The 27,212-nt window shown below is 35.6% G+C and overlaps 1 protein-coding gene across 30 annotated transcripts in view; it reads left to right on the forward strand.

Annotated features, from left to right (window-relative positions):
• KCNMA1 (potassium calcium-activated channel subfamily M alpha 1) overlaps positions 1-27,212 on the forward strand; it is a 475,240-nt gene that overhangs the window by 376,013 nt on the left and 72,015 nt on the right. For 7 of the 30 annotated variants that reach the window (XM_067000564.1, XM_048060169.2, XM_067000566.1 and 4 more), the window contains one exon: positions 3,610-3,783. The exons of 18 other annotated variants lie outside the window; for them this stretch is intronic. In XM_067000564.1, coding sequence (XP_066856665.1) covers positions 3,610-3,783 — 174 coding nt within the window. Of the gene's footprint in view, positions 1-3,609; positions 3,784-26,195; positions 26,494-27,212 lie in introns of all 30 variants that reach the window. 5 more of the 30 variants (XM_067000548.1, XM_067000549.1, XM_067000550.1 and 2 more) reach the window with 2 other exon arrangements.

Genomic DNA, 27,212 nt, shown 5'->3' on the forward strand with positions numbered 1-27,212 from the left:
CTGCTGTAGTGATGGGTGGAATACTAGGATTGGGTAGCCTGTAAAGTTAAAAACAAAACAAAACAGAGGAGAGAAAAAATAATTAAAAAAAAAAAAAAGCGCAAAGATGAAGGGATACTTTGTTCTGCCTTTTTTTTTTTTTTTTAAAGGAGCTGTTCCATGACATCTTAGATAGAGAATATTCTGCAGCTTCCTTTGCTTATTTTTGCAGCTGGAAATATTTCCCATTACTATTTGTGAACACTAAGTAACACTTCAGATCCAGATAATCTAGAAATTTTGACTGGACTTTTTTGAGTTTTTGACATGAGAAAGCAAGGTATTGCTAGAAGTGTAGACATCTAAGGCACATTCCTTCCTCATTAGAATGGAAGGCTATTGCCTTTTCAGAAAAACTGCAACAAAAAGTTTTCAAAGTATTTATTTGTTTTTATAAATAACTCAACAATTTTACTTTCCTTTTGCTCTTACCAAATCAGAAAATGTCTCTGGTTATATATGCCTTGTTCTGTCAGTAAATTATTATATTAGTCTGATTTCTGTTTCCATGATTACTTCCCCTGACACTTTTACAAATGCTAGGGGATTGTTATCATACTAAATAGACGGATCTCTTCTTCCTTTTTATCCATTTATTATTCAATTGGAAATAGGGAATTAACATCCTTTATGTCCCAACTTAATTTTTTACTAACAAATAACAGTTCTATTGAACATCCATAACATTTCTATGGATAAAAATGAGATTATTCTTATGCAGGTACTACAGGTGTCAAATGAACTTAACACCCACCCATAGGCTGTTTTTAAGGTCCCCCTGTCTCTCTGATGATTCCCATTTTTTGTTAATGTTTATGGAAGTTTAATAGGAAATGGTATGTTTGTGGCTTGTACCATTTGAAATCATTTCTGTCTTGTCTTTGATCTTGTCACTAGCCATCCCTAATAATAACCCATGTTTTGTTTTATTTAAAAGAAAATAAATATTGTATTTGGTATGAATGTAACAATGACTGTTTAAAAGGAATGAAGAGTAACGGCATGCTTTTTTTTTTTTTTTTCCAAAATGTATTGCTCTGATATGCAGTTGCTTATATATTGATCAAAAGCCTTATAGCAAGTCATATCTGCTACTTACATTTTCAGGTTCAAGCCTGTTTCCTGCATGTTAATGATGTGAAATATTAAAATGATGCATGATCTCCAGAACAACTGATAATACTAGTTAAAAACAGTCCCTGAAAGGGCATTACTTTTGAGAAGCACCATGGATTCCTTCCCCAATTGAACAGAAGTGCTTAAATTCCCAACTTCATTGGTTTAAGTCTGATGAAAATGGTACAAAAAGTTTTCCTTCCCGACCGTGTTTGTCCTTAAGAATAATTTCTTTTAATTTTAATAAATATGTCCTATCCTATTATTGACTGTTGACAAGTAATGGCTACAATAACAAGTAATGGCTACAAGTAAATGAAAACCAGGGACTGTTACTAACCAATAACATAGCAGTTGAGAATTTCTGTGCAGTGTTTTGCTTACAGCATTTGATTAGAAAAAGTCTTTCAAAACAGCTGTAATTAAAACAAAATGGGCCTTCTTTTTCCCTCACCTACTGTTAGCGTGTCTCACAAATGCTCTTTATTTTTCTTTCATTTCCTTGAAGTGAAAATAATAAAATAGGCATAATGGAAACACTTCCACATTTTTGGTAACTTTTTTTCTCTGCCCAACTTTTCAATTTTAAAGAATATGTTGGGAAAAGTTAGAGAGAGGGAAACTATGAGAAAACAAATGCTGTTTTGAATTTTCTGTGTAGTTTGAATGTGTATGCATCAAAAGCTTCAGTGGAAACCTTCTAACTAAAAGCCAAGCTATGAGGAATGATGTACCATGCAATGAACAAGCCTGATGCTGCATGATGACTTTCTGAACAGCTCTAAGATAACTCTACTAGGATGCTGAAAGAACATGGCAGTAGTGATGTGAGCAAAGTTTTAGAGGAATGGAGTCGCTGCTGAAGAGATCACTCATCCATCTCCCTCAATGCCTGTTTTCCACAATCATAATGTTACCCTTGCTTGACAAATATACTGTATGGCAAGTCATCAAGGCCTTAGAACAGGACTTGACCCATTTGAGCAATTTCAATCCCTCTTCCCTGTTGACTGTAGCATTAAAAAACTGGAAAAAGAAAAGAGAGAAATCATCAATAATTTAATGTTACTGCTATAATACAAAAATAAATAAATAAATAAATAAAAGTAAGGAAAAAAAGACATCCTAAACTGAAGGTACAGGCTAGAGAAACATTACCTTTTTCTTGCATTTGCTTGTAAGGTTTTGTTTTTGCCTGTTGGTGTTCTGTTTTGTTTTTAGTATAATTGAGTCAGTTCAATCTAAACCATTACCAAAAGTGTTGGTTCAGTGCAACATGTGAAACAATTTAAGTGGCCTTTGCAGTTCTTGAGAATTAAACTTACTTGTGATTGAGGTAACATACAAAATTGCATAACGGTAATTACATGTACATTTATAAAATAGGATGCTGTTATAAAATAGGATTCTAGAAATACTTAACAATAAGACTGTCCTTCCCATGACTAAAGAACATAAACTTTCTATTCCAACCTGGCACTTCTTTTGGAATCAATGCCTAATTCTACATCCAGTTATTTGGTTCTTGATCTACCTTTCAATCCAGTTGCATTGTCCAGACTCAGTACTCCTCAGAGTAAAAAGCGTGCCAGTGATTGGTTCAGCATGTTTCAGTGGACCAATGCTCTGTGTGCTTTTGGTGATGCCTTATTTGTGAACTGATTTTAATGTCAAGCATATTTGCCATTATTAGTTGTGTCTGTTATATTGGCAAATTTTGGTATTCTGTCAAGAGTTAATTTGAATTCCTGAAGATATAATGTAAATGAAGTCAATTTTTCAGAAAATTTTATGCACATCTTGTAAGTCTCCAGTAATATGTAATTTATTGCAATAAAGGAGTTCCCTGGCACAGTTTAATACAAAGCAATTATTAGCATATGTTTGAGGATAAATTTATATATATGTGTGTATGTGTATACATGTATATGTGTGAGTGTGTGTATGTAAGAATATGTGTATGTGTGTTTTCGTCTGTGTATACATGCATACATATATATATATACACACATATATATAAAAGTTTTTAACTTTTAGAGGAAGCAGAATAGATCAAAAACTTCTAGTGGATCAGCAGCTTTATATTTTCTTGTTGTTTTAGCCCTGCAGTATTAATTGTGCCAAGGGAAAAATATATTCTTGGGATTTTCTGCTTTTACCATGTTCTTTTTTGATCCAAACACTTGACTGTAATCAGTAATACTTCCTATATCTGCGGTCACCCTTTAAGACTGAAGAGAAATAAAGAACAATTTATCTTTTGCCCTACTTTTAATGTACAGCCAAAGTGTTATCAATAATCTCATGCTTTTTTTTTTCCTGGGTCAAGACTGTTAACATAAACTAAGGCCTGTATTAAATCCCTTAAATTACCTTCCAGCTGCCTTGTTATATATATAACCTTGCCATTAACCTGCTGCTCTTCCTCTCCTCCCATCCAACACATGGTTATAGCCAAGATGTCCATCTACAAGAGAATGAAACTGGCATGTTGTTTTGATTGCGGACGCTCTGAGCGTGACTGCTCTTGCATGTCAGGCAGTGTACATAGTAACATGGACACCCTTGAGAGAGCCTTCCCACTTTCTTCTGTCTCTGTTAATGATTGCTCCACCAGTTTACGTGCCTGTAAGTTTTAACACCAACACATGCTGTTCCATGTCTGTGGTGTCTGTGGTATCATCCCCGTCTTGTGTCGTACATTGTAGTTCTGTGAGTTTTACTGGGCTGATGCTTTTTTAAAAATTCAAAACCAAATTTTAATACAGCTCTGTATTTATATTTCTGTTTCTATTTATTTTTAATACAAAAAATGGAATTCATTATTTTGCTTCGTGTGCTCTTTATGAAGCATGCTCTTGCAATAGCATGCAGGACCTTAGTAGTGCAGTTTAGTGACATATTTTTATTTAATTCATACAATATAAATTGTCATTAATTAACCAGTATATGCTTTACTGGAGGAACAGATCTGTGTCTAAATCTGTGACTGGTGCTAAGTTTGCAGCTGTAATAGGCTTAGCAATAGAGCAATATATAATAGGTAGTGAGTAAATATAAAGGATACAACTTAGTTGCTGAACTGCTTCTAGCATTTTGTTTTAGACTGCCATTCTGAAGCTGGCATTCTATTTTAGACTGCTACCATTGTCTTTAGTTTTGTTTGTAGTCTTTTATGATTAATATGGGAGACCTTCCATCTAATACTGAAACTGCAGAAACCTTAATAAAATGGATGTACCTTTTGTAGTGCTTCTGTAGAAGGCCTAGCCTGATGGAAACTTTGTGATGCAAACTGTTTGAAATTAGCTGTGGAATATGCCTTGCAGGACAGTACCATTCTGGAATATGCCCCCAAAGCTCTTTGAAAGGTCAGAGTTTGAGAAGGAGAAGAGAGAGAAATTAGAACAGCTCTAAGTATCTATTAATTCTTTGGCTGAGTGGTAGGGATTCTAAAGCTTTCTAAAGCTTTCTTTATCAGTGTGAACTATTGAGGAAGACTGTTAAATAGTGATTTTTATTTTTATTTTTTTTACATATCCTCTACAGACATCCGTAACAGGCAAAACTTTATCTTGGGACAGGGATTCTTTTCCTTTCCCTATCCAAATAGCAAAGAAAAACTGACAAATTATTCAGATACATCTAGAAGGAATATTAAGAGTTTTGATCAGGAAACATGTCCGCTTTACATTACAAGTCATCACGAATAAAAATGCCTTCCACTACTAAGAATATAATGTAGTTGGTAGATTATGCATCTGGTTGCCTTTTGATGCCATATGTGTATTGCAGTATGTAGTCCATGTGGTGAATGACTTTTCTCTAGCTCTTTTGACATTTGAAATATTTTTCCAGATACAAATGTGGAGTATATACCAATACTATGATTTTTGTTAGTATTTTTATACCTGAAGACTGTGTCAATTAAGTTGAATTTAATAGGATTTCTTAGAGATTTTGCCAGAAATCTTCTCTTTGTTTATGTGTATAAGCACCCAGAATATCGTTTTTATTTACTTGGTTGTAACTTGTACATCGCCTCAGGGGAAAGACAGTTTTAGATATTATTCTAAGCTACAGGAGTTTTTATCCTTCAGAGAGTCCTGTATTAGGGTAAAACAGAACAAAATATTTTTGTTTGTTAAGAACATCGACTGTAAAAACTTCCTGGATTGAGAGTTACTGCAGGCAGTGTTACCTCAATAACCTAACAGCCTCTGTAACACAACGTCTGCTATTGTTTACATTAATATGGACTAGTACAGAGATTAAGTGGTTAGGTCCCAGTATGGGTGCTAACAGCAAGCAGACAGGGCTAAATGAATATGTCCCTTACAAATGGGTGAGATTTCTGCTATTAGCACTTGTTTGGCAAGGAAATAAAAAACCATAATTTGTAGGACTTAGGACTTAGTTCACTTAGGACTATACAGAGGCAGAAAAATTAAACATTTTTGATTGTGTTGCCTGCTGAGCCAAAAATATCCACTGCATGGTTTTATTGCCACCAGAATCAGTATTGTTGGGAAACACATTAAATATATTTTGAAGGATAAGTGGTATTGACAGCTTTGAGGATTTTTAGCATCCTATCTTTCAAGGGGCTTTTCCCCCTTCATCACTCCATCAAATCAAAAGAGAACTTACTCTTCTCCTTGTGCAACTATTCACCCTTGACTGTTAATAATAACTATGAAAATCAATACCAATTCATGCTCTTTACAAACCAGCAGAAGCCTTTCTTTTCCAGTTAAATATACATATATATATATATATATATATATATATACACATGCAAAATTTCACTGGCACGGCTTCAATAGAAATCACTGTGTTTTCTTTTGCAGTGCACAGGGGTCGTATGATGCCCATCTTGACAGAGCTAGTTAACTCAAAGAATAGTGGTGAGAGTCAGCTTTTCATTAAATATGAGCAGATGTGAAATGTAGAGTGTTTGACAATTAGAAATGGCAGCAGCAGGGCCCCATAATCAAAGTGAGGTCAGATTGGTGGATCAGATTACCTCTCTTACATTCTTTAGTTGTTCTGAAAATCATTTTAAATTAGTGTCAGTGGAGCCGTGATGGGTTTTGCCCTTTGTCTTTTATGCTAGGACTGTATTGTTTCCCCAGACACTCATTAAAGGTCATTATACTATTACAGGGCTTGCTTTGGTCGTGGTGCCTCAGTTGGGTTGGTTTGCTTCTACAATCACTTAATGCATTTCTTTCTTTCTCTCTCTCTCTTTTTTTTTTTTTTTTCCCTTTTCCTTTTGGTTACAAAAGCAGGCTTTTCTTTTTTTAAGGTAGATAAAATCACAGGCCAAACTTCTTGAAAAAATAAGTATTTTTTGCAAGAATTGATGCTGTTTGTAAGAATCTGATGTCAAGTAGAAGATATCAATTTACGTATTTAATGATGTATGCAGGATTTAGTGTGTTAATTGTATAATACATAGGGAAACACTTGCAGTATATTTTCCACTGTGAATGATTTTCTCTGCTATAATATTGTCTGTACTTTCAGTGAATGAAAAACCTATTATGGTTAAATATAATTACATTAAAATAGCTTTTGAGTTCATAGGCAGCTGTTTGGGGAAAAAAAAACACAAATAGAGATGATCTTTCTAAACATAAGGAAATAGTTTTGTGTGTGTCTGCAGATATTTTCAGGTTTATCTGCTTTTGGTAGATTGCTGCATGAACAGTGGTCAAATGGTCCAAGTAATTTTTTTGGTAATGTAGATTTGGTCAGGGAGGTGATCATCCCCTTGTACTCAGCTCTGTTGAGGCCGTACCTCGAGCACTGTGTTCAGTTTTGGGCCTCTCACTACAAGAAGGACATCGAGGCCCCGGAACGTGTCCAGAGAGGGGGTTATGAAGCTGGTGAAGGGTTTGGAACACAAGTCCTATGAGGAGCGGCTGAGGGAACTGCTGGGGTTGTTTAGTCTGGAGAAGAGGAGGCCCAGGTCAAGCCTCACTGCTCTCTACAACTACCTGTGAGGAAGTTGTGGGGAGCTGGGGGTTGGCCTCTTCTCACAAGTAACTAGTGATAGGCCTAGAGGGCCTCAAGTTGCTCCAGGGGAGGTTTAGGTTGGGAATTAGGAGACATTTCTTCTCAGAAAGAGCAGTCAGGCAGTGGAACAGGTTGCCCAGGGAGCTGGTGGCGTCACCATCCCTGGGGGTGTTTAAGTAAAGGTTGGACATAGTGCTTAGGGACATGGTTTAGTGGGTGACATTGGTAGTAGGGTGGTGGTTGGACCAGATGATCTTGGAGGTCTTTTCCAACCTTAATGATTCTATGATTCATGCAAATTAGAGTGAAGAGAGGCACTCAGCAACTGAAAAAATTGAGGTGGCCTATACAGTGAAATTATTTTACTAGTAAGTGTGATGTTTCTGTTTAGGAATGTGCCAAATCCTGGGGAACGCTATTCAAATGATTAATTGATGCAGACAGAATCTTAACCTGAAACATTTAATTTCTGTTTTCTGTGTTTCATATGGCTGCTGCTTCTCTAGAAGATCAGAAGTTCAGGTTCCAAAAGGAAACCTTATCTAAACTTGTCAAGATTTTATGCCATGCCTACTGTAGTGGGAACTTAAACTTCCCTGTGCTCTGAGGGAAGGACATTCTTGATACTAGGCCTAGAAATATGTTATTCAGTTTGTGAGAAAACATGGATTGGCATGGTCTGGTATCTCTGAGAAGCATTACAAGAAGACTCTGACTTTGGTGAATATCAGGGATCTCTAGAGCAAAAGACAAGGCTGATTTTCACTGTACTTTTAATTCATGGTTCAGCCCAAACTCCCATTCATCTTGTTTAGAAAGAAAGACTGTGTTAAGACAAGTTCTAGATACAAAAGTGAAAGCTTAATTTTTGAAAGTGGCCAAAGTATGTATCTACCTTTGAGCTAAGCCTGGTTGAGAAGCATCTATTCCACCTGCTCTTCTAGTGCCATCACGTGGTTTATACAAAACAGTCAAGTTAGCTGTTGAGTCTTTCTCAAAGGCCTTAAAATCATTTTCTACAAGAGTGGAGCAGTGTTTTGGGTAGCATAAGCCAAGGTTGGTATATTGTGATGAACCTGGGTCTTGTGGCCACAGAAGGGATGGAGACTCTCTTAGATATAACCTACTGAGCCCTCTGAGGTCACACTGTCTACTCTGTCATGCACAGACAGGACCAAAAGTGTGCCAATAGCACACTTTTAGTGTTTTGAGGATAAAGAAATGGAAGGAATAAACAACTGATCAGGTCTGCTGGGAAAGGAGACAGAGATGTTGCCCATCAGGGCAGCATTCTAAGGTTGTAAACAAATGTTTAGAAACCGATTTGTTTTTACAGCTTACTTTTCTGGAAAAAAAACAAAACAAAACAAAAAAAAACCTACCTCTCTATACTGGAGAACAATGGCGTTATTTTGTATAACCTTTACACAAATGATGTAGTGATTTTTTTTAATGAGAGTAGTGAAATTTGACAATTAGAATAAGATATAGTGCCAAATAAATTCATATTAATTCAAAAACACATATGAAGTAAATCATACAGTACTATTTATAATCATCTAATAATTTTGAAGTAAGCCTGTGAACCTTGCTGTGTGGAATAGATGGATTTACGTAAACCTAGTTGCAAAAAATTTTCTTTCTTTCAAAGTGACAGATTTTTACTTCAGTTACATCAGTTCCCACAGAAGTCAATAAAATTACTTGGATCCAGGGTTGTGCCCCTGAGAATTGTCGTGGCCATAACATTTCCTCTAAATACCTCTACAAGTCTGCCTGTGTGTCTTTTAGAAGTACCAAAAATAATGTAAAAACGAACAGCTGTGTATGTTTTAGAGAGCATTCATTTTTACAGAGACAAAGTATTCTAGATAACTCAGTTTAGATAGTAGTCCACTACAGGAGAAGAAAAGTCAGGTATATCAGTGTATCATCTAAATGTAGTCTATGTTGCTATTGGATAATGAAGAAAAACAACTAATCTTCATTAGCCTTCTTCTCAGAATGAACTACTGTCAAGAAAGCTGCTGTTAACAAAACTATGTAATGGGGTCCTGAAGCATATAAAACTAGGCAGTGGAACAATTGGGAAAGAAAATACAAAAGTGGGAGATTCCTGTGCTGTTCTGTGGAGGTTCTTATGGAGTAGACTCTGATATGAAGTCAGTGCTTGTACGTGCAAGAGTTTGGCCATATTTGCAGCCAGCTCTGTAGCCTGTGGTATTGGCAAATCACAAGTCTCGTGTATTGCTTTATGTGTATGAATGCGCTGGAACTTTTATATTATCTTTTCAGACACTGAATAGAAGATGTTAATATAAGAGGGGGAAAAGTAGCATGAAATAATGTATTTTAAGATAGGTGACTTCAAGTATGTAGGTAGGTCTAACAGTCAAAAAATTAATTCCTTTTATTATTGTATATTTTAATAGAACCTGAGTGCTGCTAAATTATTTATTTTTCTTTGGGATATAATACAAGCATATAGATTAATATAGAGATGTAGAAATGCAAGAGTAGAAAAAAAAATAACACCCCCCCAGCTGTTCCTTGTCAAGCAGTAGAATGGTAGAAATCAGACAATCTGGCTTGTTACCCATGACCAGAAAATATAAATAATGAAGCACACGACTTTTCAGATGACTTTTTTGATGTGGTATATACTGCTAGGCTGATAAGAGGGTGCTCTGCCCGATCTGTTATGTCTGTAACAAGGAGATGAAATCTCACGTCACCATGGAGGCCCTGCTAAGTTTAGCAACAAATCTTTTGAAGAATTAGGAAGGTGGAGAAGGGAGAGATCAAGAAGTCTAGATTTAATTCCTTTAGGCCTTTATATTGAGTAGTGATTCTTACTAGGGTCACAGGGAAGAGACTACTGAGTGGCTTGCTTTGATAGGGACAAGCTAGAAAAAAATGCTGTCAGCATCCTGTGGAGTGAATTAAACAGAGGGTCTTATGCAAGGTGACATGGAAATTATGTTTGCATTTTTAGTTCCTGAGTGTGGCTGGTTGTCATGAAACTCATCACGACAGTTTCTTACCACCAGGCAGCAGATTCTTCCTGTTACCTCCTTGGTGTGGGACAGATGCTAGCCGGTTAGCTCTCTATCTCTACTCTTTCTGAGCTATTTCAAGCGACAGATGCCATAGCTGGCTCGGTTTCAGCTTGAGCATTTCTGTCATAGCCCTGCCTTGAGCCCAAATTCTGACCTTTACTATATGAAATAAAGTACTTATGAACAAACAGTGGCTTGATCCAGAGCAAGCTTGGAGCAAATGTCAAATGTCAAGTCAGTCTCCTGCCTCCTTATTCCACCTGCATTAGGAACCTAGATTAGACCCTAGACTACCGCACCAACTGCCTTAGGCTTTATGGGTCTGGAGAGACATAAGTTATTAACAAAGAGTTATTAAAATTTTATCAGTTTTATAATGCAATGTAAATGCCTTCTATGAATCTACATTGTATTCATTATCATTTAAAACGTTAATTAAGTCAAAGTTGCATTTAATTTAGTTTTAAATGTGCCTTTGGGAGGAAGCTTTTAGAAACAGCTGCAGGATTGAGAAGCTCATTGATGCTGGGAAGATGTTAGTACCACTTTTCAGGATAGGTCCCCCAAGCTGATTGCCATTTTGAGTCTGAGCTAATTTATGTTGATGTTATTGGGCAAGGTCTCAAATTAATATTGAACCAATAACAGTAGAAAGCTATCAGCTCATGCTAATCATAGATATACTTTAATGCATAATTTGTGTTCTTTTCAAATGGCTTCCAAACTAATATGAACAGTTGATCTGTAAAGCCTGTACTTCTCATACTCTTGTATTTATTACACACACACATATATATTTTCATTTGATGTCTTTATTGGTTGGATCCTTTTGTAATTCAGAGAAAAAAGTTGTTCCCTGACCTGGAATATTGTCCATCATGTTCATAGAAAAAGAAGTTCTCTCTGGCCTAGGTCTTCTATATTTCATTTGATCTAAAGTTATTGTAATGTACACAAGGAGGTGCTTATTGAAATATACAACAGACTATGATATAATATTGACATCTAAAATGGAATACAGCTTATTAGGAAAAAAAAAATAGACTAACTCCCCTCCAAACCCAGTTAAAATGTGCTTGCATTATATATCAGATTGTTAATGTTTCTGATGATGTAAAAACAAGAGAAAAAAAAAAAGAAAAAAAAAGCACAGCGTTTCCATCATCTGATAATTCAATATATTTTAGATATATTTTTTAATGAGGTTAGTAGTCACATTAGCTGTAGTGTGTCCATTCATTCACATACTATGTGATTCAGTAAGTGCTAGAATTGGAGCCAGAAGGAGCCAACCTAATGCTTTCCTTAGCTAGGAGAGTCCATTGAATTAAAACAAAAGACCTTTGGATTTTATCAAGTCCAGTGTAGGTTCAGCAGAGTTGTCCCTGGGAGCCAGAGGCGACTTGCAAGACAATTTTTTTCTGGGTCATCATATTTTCTACTGAGCTCCTAGAACCTTTCCAGGTATTTGTGTATGCCAATACACATAGCTCGTGATTTTTGTCTGTGTGTCTCCTAAAAAGAGATTTTTGTCCTGTAACTTCATGTGGGGTACTTGAAGTACCCCAAAACCAGCACCCATACTATATGATCACTTTGCCAGAGTTTATAGTAGAGGGGTGGTAGTTGAACAGAAAAGGAAGAGTTTTAATTGATTTAACAGCAACAAAAAAAGCATAGATTTTGTTTAGTATATAATTTCTTAAGTATGTTGATAACGTACTTTAGGTTAAATTTCAGTTGTACTTTTACTGTTTGTGAAACTGTTTACCAGCTTCTGTTAGCTGACCTTTTTATAACACACTGATATAGCTTTCATTGTGATATTTTATATATTATTTAATACTGTATTGTTGTGATTCACTTTTTATCAGTGACTTTAGGAAACATAATGTATGCTACTTCAGACATATATGTTTCACTGATACAAATCAGGTCTTGTTAGTACAGTACAATTCTGAAAAGGAAGGATGGAAAAAGCATTAATAAAGTGTAAGATGTGGCTAGTGACATCTAGTTAAAAATTCCTGCAGATATTTTGGTTTGAATAGAAATTTTAGCTAGGCAAAAGTGAAACAGAAATGGCACAAGACAGAGATACTTACCTTGACTGAGCCACTGACTTATTATGTGACTTTTGTTCCTTTTCCATATATTGTATTATATTTTGTGATGAGAAGTGCTCTGAGATCCTTATGTTTTGAAGTACCAAATATAAGCTGAATAGGCATCCTTTTGACATAGTGATTCCCTACGCAGGCCAATTTTCATGTATTCTGATCTTTGCTGAAGGAAGTCATAGATACACAGTGAGGAGGAGAGGAAAGTGAAAGGGGATACTAAGAGGGCTTGAATAAATTCTGTTTATCTGCATCAATAGGGATGAATCTCTTTTTAGATTTCTGGGGGAAAAAAAATCATCTACGGTTTTTAGCAGCTTCTGAACTTTAATTGGAACACAGACCTTATTCACTGTGAGGAACTGCTGAGTGAAATCAAAAAAAACACCAAACCCACCCACATTATAGAATCTCTGATCTTTGTCATGCAATCTTCTTCATTTGTTCTTGCATAAAAGGTTTTATTTGCACTGAACATCCCGCTATCTCTATTCTCATTTTCCTGATATTATCTTCACTCTCCAACTCTAATGGTACATGTTGTTTGACAGCATTACAGTATGGAGAGAGAGTGTACATCACAATAGCTTTGCTGTGGAGGAAGAGTGGCAACAAGAAATGGAGATGTTGTTCTTGAGCAAATTTTTGCCTGAAAGGACTAGCAGGTGTACCATCTAGCATTGTAGGTTTATTTTTATAACTAGCCTCTTTTCTATAGTAGTTATTGATCCTATAGAAGACATATTGCTTGGATTTGCAGTAACGCAGTTGTGACAGGGGCAGCAACTTAGAAGTCAGGATAAACATTTGGGTGATAAAGTTCCATCAGCTAATAAAATCAAGATTCTTTTTAGCAAAGAATAAAAGCAACTGCATTTGAGGTTAATGTAGAGATGATGCTTATTCTTGTTCCATGAGTAACATGAGGAATAATCCACAGTTGCACACTGATAATATGTTCCATTACCAATGCCATTTGCCAAGTATTTTTTTTATTCATTATTTATCTCTATTGAATTATTTCTGATTTACCAAAACATGCTAGAGGACTGTCCAGCTCTCAGGGATCAGCTGTTCATAAGATGGGTGGCAGTGAAGAAGTGATACAATATTTATTTAGAATCATGAGTGTGAAAATGAATATAATTTACATGATGAGGCAGCAGAAGGGTGAAAAGAAGTGAGATACACTGTTGAGTAGAACAGGATGTACTTTTTTGTCTTCCAAAATGTAGTGTCCTTTATAACATATGTAAAACATTCCTGAAATTTTCAGATGTCATACTAATATTTCTAACCAATAATGGAATCAGACTCATAGCCATTCTTGCACCTTGTCCTTTTTTTTAATTTTCTTTTTTTTTTTTTTTTTTTTGTGTGTCATGAAATACTGCTTTTTTACTTGGTTGTGAGATAGGCCAATAAGCTTTGTAATGACAGGGGAAGCAACAAAATACACTTTGCCAATTCTTGGATACTAAGAACTGCCTTTGATTTTCAGAGAAAATATCTAGTCTATTGTGTGGGGTTGCACAGTTTCTTAGTATTATCTGAATTTAATTTTAATTGTTGATAAATTGTATTTTTTTAAGTAGGCATGGAAATGTTGTTTTTGATGCATTTTGCACACAGAAAAATCTGCAGAAATTTAAATCGGTTTTCATTTGGTAAAGATCTAAGTTTTTCCAGACTTCTTAAAAGCTGGATTTTTTGCTTGTGTTCCACACAAAAAATGTCTAAGGGAAGATGAATATATGTATTTAAACATTTCATTGAATATATTTTGATTGTTACCAGTCAAGAGTCTTCACTGTCCTGAGTAACAAGATATACTTTATTGATTTCTTCATCCAGACATATCATCCAGCCTTTGGAGGAAAGATGAGAGAACAGTAGACTTAGGACAGGTGTCAGATTCGGCACAGGTTCTGTGGTGATAATCATAACATAAGGACTTGCAGAGAATGGAATCAGTAATGTAATCCTAGCTATTTGACAAGAATCTTCCATAAAAGGAGTCCAACTTACAGGTATCTTTTACTTTGGAGAGTTATAGGACTCAGCAAAAGTCTTTGGTTATGTTTGAAAGAACCCACAATTTGCAGTGACAGGAAAGACTCAAACCAAGGCTCTGTGACCAGATAGTCTAGCTTTGTTTGATGTAACATCAGTCTGAAATCCTGCAAGAGTAATCTTTTAACCCATTGGCACCAAAGTCTTCTGCATGTTGATTTACATCATAAGAATCCTGTACCTCCTCTACAATACACCACTATTGTATAATTCTGCCATTCTTACAACACCCTATACTTAAATTTGTCTCTTTTTGAGCATGCAATTATTTTAATTTTTGTATTAGATCTCCTCTGTGACCACCACATGTTTTATTATAACATGGTCTTTGGAACTTTTTTGTTCTGAATAATTCCTGAATATACTATCTCCTCCTTGAACAAAAATATATACTCTTATTTTTGAATCAAGTTTATGGTGTTATCATGTCTAGTATATGATCAAGCTCTAATGGTCTTTGCATTGGCTGATTGACTCTTTGAATGCTTCAGCTTATTCATCCACAGTTTTACTGGGACTTCTGCTAAATAGATAGACAAGCTTCTGTTTTGCATCTCAAATTGTAGCTTGAGGGAATGCAAGACTTGTATCTTTGGGCTGATATATTCAGCCTTCATACTCAAACTCTGTGTACTCCTCAAGAAATATCCTGGAGTTGTCCCTCAGGTGCCACAGATTTCCTCAGCAGTATCCTGGAGTTTTGCCCATGAGGAAAAAAAATCTGTCAAAATATGCATTTGGTTTTAATCTTCCTTTAGCGTATAAGTCTTTTGTCTTCCCTCTTCTTTCTCCTCAAGATGGACAAAATAAAATCCTCAGAGGTAGAGCTGTAAGCAATTTGGCTTTGGAAGATGGCTTTCTTGACAGCTGTCATTGTCCCCTGAGCACTGGATTTCTGGATGCTTTTAGTATTTGACTCTCAAAACATCTGGCAGCAACACAATTTCCAAATATATTGACATCCTGTGGCATTTGTGGTTGATATAGTTACTTTCAGAGTAGTAACTGACCCATAAATCTCATGATAGCCAGTATATCAGTTCTTTGTGGAAGAGAGCTCCTCTTTCTCCAGGTGATTGTGGACTTTATCATGAAAATGGTGTGATAATCAAACAGCATTAGTTATGGTGATTTTCTACAGAATTTGCTTTAAAGTGTTGTTCCTGTGTTGTTTTTTGTTTGTTTGTGTTGTTGTTGTTTTGTTTTGTTTTGATGTTTGTTTTCTTGTTAGTCTTCTTTCCTCTTCATCATGCTAGCTCCTTTGAAATGAACATCCTCTGCCTTTTATTTTACACTCAGGGTATAAATGATTTCCTTGATATAACACTGAACATGCCAACTGTTTTGCGGGACATAGCTAACCAACCTGTGCTGCTAATTCAACACTGTGACAATCTGTCAAAATTCTCCATTACCTTCTTTCCTCTCCTCTTGCCACTGTGTGATAAAAGTGAGGATGCTGCTGTTAGGCTACTTTCACTTCTCATAAAGTCTATGTGCGTATCGCACATCATGGTTTGTAGCACAATGCATTTACCTTTGATGAAGCTTCCTTTCTAAAGCTGTTCCTCATCATGGATTATGATCTCTTTGTGCAATCTTCCTGATCCTTGTGAAATAAGCAAGCATGACATCTCTGTGTATCTTTTGTTTTAAAAAAACAACAAACCAGATTTGTTATTATTTTAAATAGACTATCAATCTACTTTGCTGGTCAAGTCAGTATTATTTTATTCATTCATATGTTGTTAGTCTGCATATTTTATGCCATTATAGCTAGTCTTACATGAAGTAAGTGTGAGATAGCATGCATTTCCCTCTTACAGTAATTCTAAATAGTTCAATCCTAAGTTCTACGTGTATTTCAGAGTTATCAGTGTAGTATTTTTAAGTATTAGAGATTTAATCAGAGGGAATGTATAACAGTCTTATTTATTTATTTGGTATGGACGTATTTTGATCCTGCTTAGGTTTTATCTGAAAAATATGATCCTTGCCAAGTACATTGAGCCTTCTGAGTACTCTGTTAGAGATCAAACTGCTGTTGTAAGTAACATTATTAGTTATCACCACTGGATTTGTTAGCTTACACTTTATTTTCTACCCTTATGAAATTGCCAGCCCTTGCTTACCCATAACAATCAATTTCAGCTTTGGCAGAGGTGTAAGTATTAATTCTTTTGCAGATACAGTCAGAGGTAGACATCACATATCCATTTCCTTTTTTTTTCTTCCTTTTTTTTTTTTTTGTTATTTTTTGCTATACCTCCCTAATTCTCAAAACAATGAATTATATTCCACCTCTATTGTAGCTCTTGCTATTTTTACTATTATTATGCAGATTTAGTCTTAGTTATTTTTATCTTGGGTTTTTGTTATATTGATGTATTCATCAGATGGTATTGGTTTTTTAGATACACTTTATCGGAGAAAAATAGAGCTTTACAACATTGAGGTACATCATAGAAATCACTGAAGTAGGGAGCACCTAGGGGAAAAAAAATACTGATTTCTTACTGTCATGAACAGTGTTAAACTTTGTATCTCTAAGTGATAAAAACATCATAGGCTTTTAATACATAATTTGGATGTGTACCCTGCAACTTACAGTACTTTGCATATGAGAACTAGTTTGTCAGCTATTAACATTCCCCATTTTTGTGAAAGACGTACTTCCAGTAATATTGTTTAACTGCAACCAGTGTGAAAAAAATCTGTCTTCTGACAATACAATTTCTATGTAAAACAGCAGTAAGAAATCCTTTTCTACACTTGTACATAGATTGGAAGATACAAAAACAGCACTGGTTCTTGAAACTCAATATAACCAGCAGATGGTGCTGCGAGCTTAGAAATAAGTAGCCCAGAAAAGCCCCCAAGAACTTTTTAATGTATTTCTTTTGTGAAGAAATAATATTATTAAAAAAAAAAAAAGTAATTCTACTATTTTGGTTCGTTTTAATTGTATACAGATGTTCTTGAATAGGTATATACTCTGTAAGCGTATGTATCTAAGACCAACATGTACATAAACATACACAGCATTTTATGCTTAGTTAACATGAAAATTATATTAGGAGTTCACAGGTAACAGTAGTGTGAAGACCTTCATCTCAAAGGAATATTGCAGCTGAACCTGAAAGTCTTGGGAATCACTGAGCCTGATCCTATTAACATTTAATAAATGGAAGTTTTTCCACTGATGTGGATGAAAGCCAGATAAGGCCGATGATAAGAAAGCTAAAGTTAAATGTCAGGATTTCAATTCTTCTTGTTCAGAGACACAGACAGTACTACACCCTTTTGTATAGGGTAAACAACTGCCAGGAGGAAAAGAAATTCAGTGGTAGCAAAGTTTATAAAAAAAAAAAAAAAAAGAATTTTCTGGTGACACATTAACCTCATATATATATATATAAACACACACGCACAAAATAAAATAAAAAAATAATAATTAAAAAAAAAAAAACAAGAGCAATGTCCTCTAAGTTGTGTGTTTCTAAGAACTAAGAAACTAAGACAACTGACCACGAAGCAGAGGAAGAATTCAAAAAAATCTTGCAAGTTAGGAATACAGTCCCATAGATTTATAAGAAGTTTATGCAAATCTTTACTCAGCAATGTAATACTGGTAAGGAAATTGGCAAGGGGACCTCCTATGTCTTTTTCAGGAAATGTGTTGATTAAAACATCTTCATCACAAATCTGTTTTTAAACTTGTCATGAACAGGCTAGGGAAAAGGTTATTTTGGTTTAAAATTTCAGGATATGTAGGTTGGAATTGCAGTGGAAATGTGTATATTTAAGATGTAGAGATAAATTGGCACTTTGAACTTGAAAACAAAGTAATAATTCTCATTAGATATCTGCAGGGTGAAATCTAGACTTCCCAACGTTCTTAGGAAGGAAACAGTTGCAGCAAGACCTAGCTGAGATTTGTAGAGGCCTACTCCAAATAAGTAAGCATATAACTATCCCTTTCCTATGCACTGAGTAACTCTCTCTTCCTGTGGAATCTGTGCTGTAAATACAAGATTTCTAATCCTAAGGAGCAGAGCAATCACCAAGGTCTCCTGCGCTCCCTTTTTTCCCCTAAGTTATTTCAGTGCATTGTATATTTTCCCACTGAATTTAATAGAGCTGAGGGAAACTGTACAAGCAAGGCACAGTGGTGAGTGGGCTTTGGAATTCCATCTTTTCTTTTATAGGGGCTTATTTTTGTCCACATAAGCCACTGGTTTTAGCAGTGACTGATGAGTGACTGAGCATATTCAGTCACAAAGGGGAAACTTCCCCTACTTTGTAGCAACAGGTCAGATTCCTCCTACAGTTACACAGAACTGAGTAACTACATCCTATTCCTCCTACTGCTGCAACTTCTGCCTCCAGGTCCTTTATCAATGGTGTCAAAAATCTTCTCCGAGCCAGGAGGACAGAGGGCAATACACTGTGGGTTGCTATGTATTGAAACAAGAATAGTCTTTGACAATGCACTGAATTTACAGCTGTGGGTGTGGAAAATTTTAACGCTACAGTTTGTTGTGTGATACTACTCTTAAATAATCCCCGCCAAAACATTCCTTGTGACTTTACATGCCATGCCATGGGGAACTGCCAAAGGACCACTCATAAATAAATCAGTGTCTTTTCATAGACACTGTATTATTTCTATTTGTTTGGTTTTTGTGCCTTGTTTTTTGTTGGTTTGTTTTTTAAGGAAAGAAAAATAGATTAATCAAAATAAAAAATATGGTATAAAAAGATGTTCTGATGTGGAAGAGATACACACCTTCATGTCCAATTTAACTAAACGAAACACTCTAGGACCACTCAAGGACCATCACATATGCACGTTGTATGTTTTTATGGAATATATTTTCAATGTACTTTCAAAACAGCGATAGAACCTCATCATGTTATACCTGGAAGACCTGTGAAAATGAGTCATTATCAGCAATGTTTTCAGATAATTTGGTCACTTGAGTCATAGCAAGAGCTCTGAGTGAGGAACTCACTTAAGATAGCATTGACTGTAAACGAGCAACCCAAAGCTGTGTTAAAGATCAGTAGCAGAACTAAATTTCAGGTCAGGAGATTCCCAGTCCTGTCTTTGTAGTCATGGTACCATCAGATGTTCTACTAAAAAGTTAACGTGTGGCTTTGAGCAATCCTTTTGTACTTTGCCAGATGCAGCAGCTGGAGCTCTAAAATTGGAGCTTCTCACTAATTGTGACAGGGTAGGACACGCAGGTTCTGAACAGCTCTTGTTTGAGACACAAGGATAATGTTTTGCCGTTGCTCCTCCTCAGTGTTCAGACAGCAGAACAGTGTGCCAAAATGGAATAACAAAATTTAAAATTTAACTGGGAGAATATTTATTCCCACCATACCTGATGAGAGACTTTGAGTTTCCTTATTCTACAAAGTGCACTCTCAAAAGACAAGTCAAGTGCCCTGACTTTGATATTTTCCTGAAAAACACACCCCTGTGAACACAGACAAAGTTTTGTCCTATAAGTTCTATAATTTAGATATCTTCCTTTCTTAACCCTTTCCCAAAGTAAACATTACTGTACCTGAATAGTATTGTGTATGGATGCAACATGTGAAGAAGTCAATTGGATAATTAGATGGACAGGGCAAAATAAAGTGTTTTTTTGTGTGTTTTTTTTTTTTTTTAGTTGTTGTAGCTTTTTATTTGACAGCATGCCAATAACAATGTAATGGCTTGCATAAGCAGTTACAGAGTGAATCCTAAGATGAGAAGACAATGAAGAACGGAGATTCTCAAAATCAAGAAAAATGCGTGAGGAATACTAAAATTAGAACCAGAAAATGTGTTCAAGGTTTGGTGGAACTATGACTTAGTCATAGTTATATGAGTAAGTATAAATTAGGATTTAATTGGAAATTAAATTAAATAGCTTTTTTTCTATTGTGCATACTTCTCAGGGGAAAGGGAAGATGGTTGTTGCATACAAGCAGTATCACATTTCATATATACTTCTACACAGGAACAAGAAGTTAGGTCCTTGAAATTGGAAGCCTTTCTTCTCTAAAATGCCCAAGCCAATTGTGAAATACTCTCTCTATATATATATGAAAAATGCTTTCTTCCTGTCCTATTTTATCAGCTTGCACCCTGAAGCATGATATATGAACAACTCCTGATCTAAAGTCCACTGATGTCCATGTAAGTGTTTTCTCTGACTTCAGTAGACTGTAGATCAGCCACAATTTGAATAGCCTTAAATGAAGTCTGAAGTCATAGTAATAGAGAAGTGATAACAACTGGCATCTCTGGAAAGCATTTTGAATATCTATGCTCTTGAGTTAAGCTGGAGGGAGCAAAGAAAAATCAAAGTTATACAGTAACTTCAGAGGGTTGCTCTACTCTTAGAAATAAATTAAAGGCTGTAAGTGCCATAAAACAATAGCCTGAGCTTTTTTATCAAATGATGCAAGCTAAAAATTTGTTGGAGTTTGCAACTCCAGGTGCAACTCCAGTTGCAAACTGCAGTTTGTCCTTCATTCTATATATATGTGTAACCCTAAAAGCTCATGAACTTTAACTTTATCATAGTTTAACAGAAGATCAGAGCAGCTATATAGAACATATAGCAACATCCAGACTAGCAGCAATCCACATTTTGTGTTAACTGTCTTTTAATAGCATTCAGGGAAAAGCAGAGGTGAGGTAGAAACCTGTAGCTTTGTTTCAATTGCTTTTGTGTGATGACAGTTAAGTAAGACAGAAAGATACTGTATTAATATAAAATTTAAACATTGAATGACCAAAAAAAAAAAAAAAAAAAGGCAATTTGTTTGACATTCAATCAATTTCAGGTACCTTTAGCCAAAAGGGGCAAGCCTGGGACCAAAAAAAATAAAATGTTTCTTGGGCTGTGCTGTTTCAAAGAGAATGTCTCATGTAAGCACCATTCAGTATTTGTAAAATATTCTGAAATGATGCATTCTTGACATTCTCAGATCTTGATGTTTTCTTATCTGCTTCAGAAGGCGCAAACTGCAACTAAGAGTCAGTGAGCCTCACCTGCACTTCTAATGGTGCTAGTATGTACAGATATCCAGCACATCTGTTTCTCTTTGCATGAAAATAACAAAATAAAAAACCAAACAACAGTAAAAAATGAAATGCATTTTCCTGAGTTTCCAATGCACATAGAAACCAAAACAGCCATCCTCTTTCATTTGAATTACCATTTCAGACAAAAACCAAGCACTGCTCTGCAGTTTCTAAAATTCTTGTATCTTATCAAGCACCGTCGCACTGTAGTTTCTAGCCAATGATTTCATCATATGTTACTACAAAAAAAATCAAGTAATAATTACGAATTTGTTTTAAAATATTTTATTGGTATAAAGTGACTTTTAGACAGAATAAATATATATATTTTTTTCTGAACAAATAACTGATGTTCTGGATAAACCATATTTTGATACTCTGCTACATTCCAACCCAAACTGATTGGGCACTTTTTTTTTTTTTTTTTTTGAAACTACCTTTGATAAGAAATGCATTACAAACTCATCAGTTTAGCTTCCTGTTAACAAAGAGACAGCAGCCGTCTGGATTATTCTAGATCCGCAGTGAAACTGCCACACTATGTATGCTCAAACTAAAGCTGTGCAAGTTTGACAAGGGGCAGATGAATCCAGGAGTTATTGTGCAGGGGTTTAAGTCTATGCGGCAGCTGACGGTTGAAATACTCATCTATACATCGCTCTGAGCTAACTGGGGAAAGGTTGAAGCTGTATATTTTCAACATATCTAGCCTAATGGTTAATCTGTTGTCTTGTGCAGGGGGTGCTGGGTAGAATCAGAGCAATAGCTGACAGTTTGGAGGAATTGCTGTGGGTATTTTCAGTTGCCTGATTCACAAAGTGGTAGGTAGCGAAGTCTAAACAGGCTTGTCATTGAAAGAGGGAAGTCATGCTCACTGTCGTTCCCATCAAAAGATCTCTGGTAGCCAAAAGCTCAATCAGCATATTGATTATCTGCATTTAGTAATACTGAGCTGCAGCTCCTCTTCACCTAGCATATGAAAGATGAGCTTTATGGAAGACAAGTCAGATTGCAGAGCAGTGATTGCTCCTTTGGAGGGCAGCTGGAAAGATGCTTAGGAGAAAGACAATGGGGGGGGGGGGGGGTAGGGGGGAATAAAATATTGTTTCAAACAATGATAGTCTGACTGTTAAAAGCACTCTCTATGATTCTAGTGCTGGATCTGGCATATCAATACAGGGACATGGCATTACTCACTGCAGAGATTAAGGGGGTGCAGTATGAATTAGACTGAAACAAAAATGAAGTATCTGCAAGTGACAGCTCTGGCTGATGGCTGACTACGAAGGAAAACACTGTGTTAGTGTCTGGCGAAAAACAGTGCTGAAAGCCTAGCAGCTGATAGAGATGGGGGAGGAAGGGAGTGGTAGGCATTGGTGGTGGTTGTTTAGAATGTCTGGTTTTGGTCAGGATATTTTTTCCCCTTTAAAACACATTTTCATCTTCCCTTCCAGGCAAATCATGCTGAAGCCAGTTTCAGCCATTTTGTTGAAAGCGCTGTACTGGTATTCTGCCTTGTTACATTTAAATTAAAGCTCAGCCCAGTTTTAAGTTATGGCAAGTGTGTGCTTGCAAAGAATAAATAGAGATTGCCATAGGCATTATATTAACTACATTGGTTATTTTAAAAATGTTCAGGGAGTTGCAGATTGCATTTCAAATTATCTTCATTATAACAAATAAAATGTATAGAAATAGAAACAAGCATGATTCCTCAATGCAGTCTGTAGGCAAGTGTATAATCATTGAGCTTGAAAGAGAATTCTTGAGGGTGGGGGGAAGGGGGTAGAAACGTATGCAGCTTCAAACTGCCTTTATCTAAATCCCATTAATATCTCACATTTTAAAGGTATTACTTTTTACCTATCTAATGTTGACAGATTTTTTTTGATTAAGTTCTGCACAGTATTTTCCTGTAGTGCAATTAGGAAATATTACAGAAAACATGGAATTTCCTAAATTACTACGCTTATCCACTTCCTTATTGTTTGCCATTCTCAGTAAGCTATTCATTTGTTCTCAAAATGACCAATAAATGCTATGATTCTTATTTAGTGATAATAACGCCTTTGGGTACATGGTAAGTGTCCTGAATAGTTCTAACAAACTGTGGCAAAATGTACAATGCAGGCAACACGCTCATCCTGTGACCATTTTCATTGAAAATAATTGCTTATATCATATTAGATAAAGAAAAACTTTTTTAACTGTGACAAGGAAATAGTTCTCTTTCAGTAGACTTGCTGGTGCTAAACTCATCACATACTTAGAGGAGAACTCTTGTGGATGTGGAGGTCCTGGTTTAATATTGCACAGTGGTACAACAAATTACCCCAATCCAAGCAGTTTGGTTGCCAAACCTTGTGAGGCAGTGACAGTCTGTAAGGATGCATTCAGTTCCATATAATTAAGAGCAATCTCTGTGTCACAAATATGTTTTCCATGGAAATGAACCAACATACTAGTGCAAACACCCAATCAGATTTTTAAGAAACTATTCATAAAAAGTATCTGCTTTTGCTGAACAACAGGATACTTTAAAAGTGTTTTAAGTCCTGCACATAATATTATGTGCCTGCAGAAGTGACAGCATTGGCCTATATTTCTCTCCTAGTTATACAATACTCCTTAATCTGAGAACACAGTTATATTTTTTTTCAAAATTGCATCTCTGTGCTTGCACATGTATATCCATGTGTATCCTGATGTGTTGGTGGTACAGTATATCTTGACAGGCTATTTAGAATAAAAGCAAACAATTTTACTCTCCTAGGGTAAAAAATACGTAATTGTGTTAGAGGAATGGAGAAAGCACACAATCCTTGCTTTTATCTGCATAGAATATACCATAAGACATACACTGTTATAGAAGTTTAGTGCATAAGGATTACATCTCGTATCTGGTTATCACTTATTGAACTCCAGAAGAGACTGTGAAAAGATGTTATTTCTTAAGTTGATTGGAGGGTGGATAAGCATTATTACCTTCCATTGTGTGTGAAGATGCTTTGATGCAGGCATATAGATATACATAGATTATTTCCAATGTTACTGTCTGTAGTTTAAAGGTTGAACTGGATAGATATATTTTGAATTGTACAAATACGTGCTTGACCAGTGGCCTGCATAGGGAGATAGGGCTCTGCAGGTTTATTTTATCATCTGAAAATTGTTTCACTAGAGGAATACCAAAGAGAGAAGTACAAGATTTGACCAAAAAGCAGTAACTCTGAGGTAAGATGGATAATTTTTGAGTAATGTATCCAATATGATACACAGCAATTCTTTTGTGGAAGTTTTCCTAGTGAAAGATCTATGGTATCCTCCAGTGGTTTAAAAGCCATCTCAACTTTCCTGAATATGCATTATTCTTACTACATGTTAAATGTTGCTATTATTAGAAAAAGAGCAAAATAACCCTGAGTTAGACTCCGGTTCTGTTCTGATTTTTTTTTTAATTTTATTTTGTTTTTTAAATCTAAATCACTCAGAGTAGCAGCAAGCTTTTAACTCTGAGATCTTTGAATAGGAATGGAGACTTTGTCACCAAATAGTTGAACCTAGTGAACCTGGTTAAAGAGTACATTCAAAGTATTCTTGTGATTCACATATAATCAGCTTTTTTGATAGAGACAGATTTAGTGCTTGAGCACAAATGGCAAGCATGTGGATGCTATTTATGTATCTGTCCATCTACAATATAATGATTCTAGCTAATAGTAAACTAGACGAAAATGCCAAAAAGCACACTGACCTCCTCAAATGATTTTGAGCTACTGTATATTCAAAGTTCTCCATGGAAACTTTAAGGCAATTGAAACATATGGAAATAATGGTGCAAGATTATCAGTCCATAAACTATTCCCTACCCAACCTCCTCACCTCATAACACATAACAGAATATAAGATCTTACTGGCTCAGTAGTATACCTTCTTCTCTATAATATACTCATTCAGAATGAAACAAGCATTACTGTGTATTTTTACCAAAAATATTTGGCGAACATTGTATTATTGTCTTTTTTCAGAGGATGGCATGTTCTTGTTGTTCAATTAGCTTTGATATACTAAAAAATAAAAAAAAAGGTCACAGTTTCAAATCAAACCTGTTTATAAGAAATTAAACTTATTAGCCTTATTTTCAGAGATGCTACATATCTGACCTCCTGAAATTTACAGCACTCAGCACTTCTGAACACCCAACTACTATTATGTAGGTTCCTAAATACTAGTTTAATTCCATAAGTACACTTGCACGATTTTAAAGTGTTGACCTTTCTTCTATTATTCCTTATGTATTTGAATAGCAGCAGTGTTCTAACTCCCCTGTCATTTTCAGTAGAATATGGGGAATAAACATCTTCCACAGCTAGTAAATCTCAAAGCCTTTATCAACACGTGGGAAATAAGTGTTGCCTCAGACACACTTACCCTAGGATGGGATTATTGCTTAAAGATAATAATATTGTGGAATAATCCTTTTATAAGTATTCTTTTATAAAAAGCCATTTTTGGGGAAAAAATAAAAAAAAAGCTGCAGGTATAAACCTTTATTTCAACTATAGAAACTGATACTTTAAGCTTTAAAGTCTGTAATTCCACATGATATCAAAACTGATTCATGGTTTGAAATCATTTTTGATACAAAGACATTAACTTACATTTTTTCTTATTATTTAGAAGTAAAGAATGCAGCTAGACCAAGTTACCCAAAAAGTTCATATCAATTCAAGAATGCAACTACTAATGCACTGGTTGGTGCCAAGTCCACTGAAGGAGCCCCGGAACCTGTTCCACTTGTTAATAACCGTAAAGGGAGCCTCTTCCTACCCAACAATCCCTCGCTGCTGCACCTTAACTTATTGAGTTCTGTTGAACAAGGAAAATCTACCTACTGTAGATTGCAAAGGGCACTCAGCTTGCCTGTAAAATACCGCTACCACTCCCAAAAGCCTGGGTTGAACCAAGATCTCCGTAGGTAGCCCCGTAGTTGGATGCATAAGGCAATTCCGATTGGTTTGTGCATGGTTTTGCAATCTGTTTTCAATGTGACTATGACATTACTAATGCTCTGTTAAGTGCTTACAGATGTGGGTTTCTCCAGATGTGGTGATTAATAAGTTAATCAAGATAGCTAGTCAACTAATGTTTCTGGGTGGTTTGTGCTTTATCTTTCATATGGTTTATTTGCTCTGAAGCATTTACATTCTAGGCAAAAGAAGTTTACCAGGTATTCCAGTTTGTGTGTTGTTCAGTAACGTAGATGCTATTTCAGATTACAGCTCTTTTTAGGGCCTAAAAAATGGAGTCTATAGACCGTGCTAGTAGTGACCTGAGGGAGACAGTGAAGGAGACATATTTATTTTAAAATGGTAACAAAATAACAAAGGAAGAAGTTATGAACTAGTCCACCGTTTCTGAAAGGCATTCCTTTTATTTTGCCTAAAAAATGAAATGAGGATGAAAGTCAAGTAATATGTTGTTACAGATGTTCAGCTCCACATTAAGGCTGTTAAAATTAGCAGCACATCTTAAATCAATTCATGGAACATTGTCTGGAAGTTATGTCATTGAAATAATGAATCCTCTTTACTCAAGAATAAGCAAACATGTTAAAACATCAGTGTAACTTTAAATTAAACCCCAGCATAAACCAGAGTATCTGAAGCCTCATTAGATTTGCCTGACATTTTTCTA

Source organism: Anser cygnoides, chromosome 7, assembly GCF_040182565.1.
Source record: "Anser cygnoides isolate HZ-2024a breed goose chromosome 7, Taihu_goose_T2T_genome, whole genome shotgun sequence".
Classification (NCBI taxonomy): Eukaryota; Metazoa; Chordata; class Aves; order Anseriformes; family Anatidae; genus Anser; species Anser cygnoides.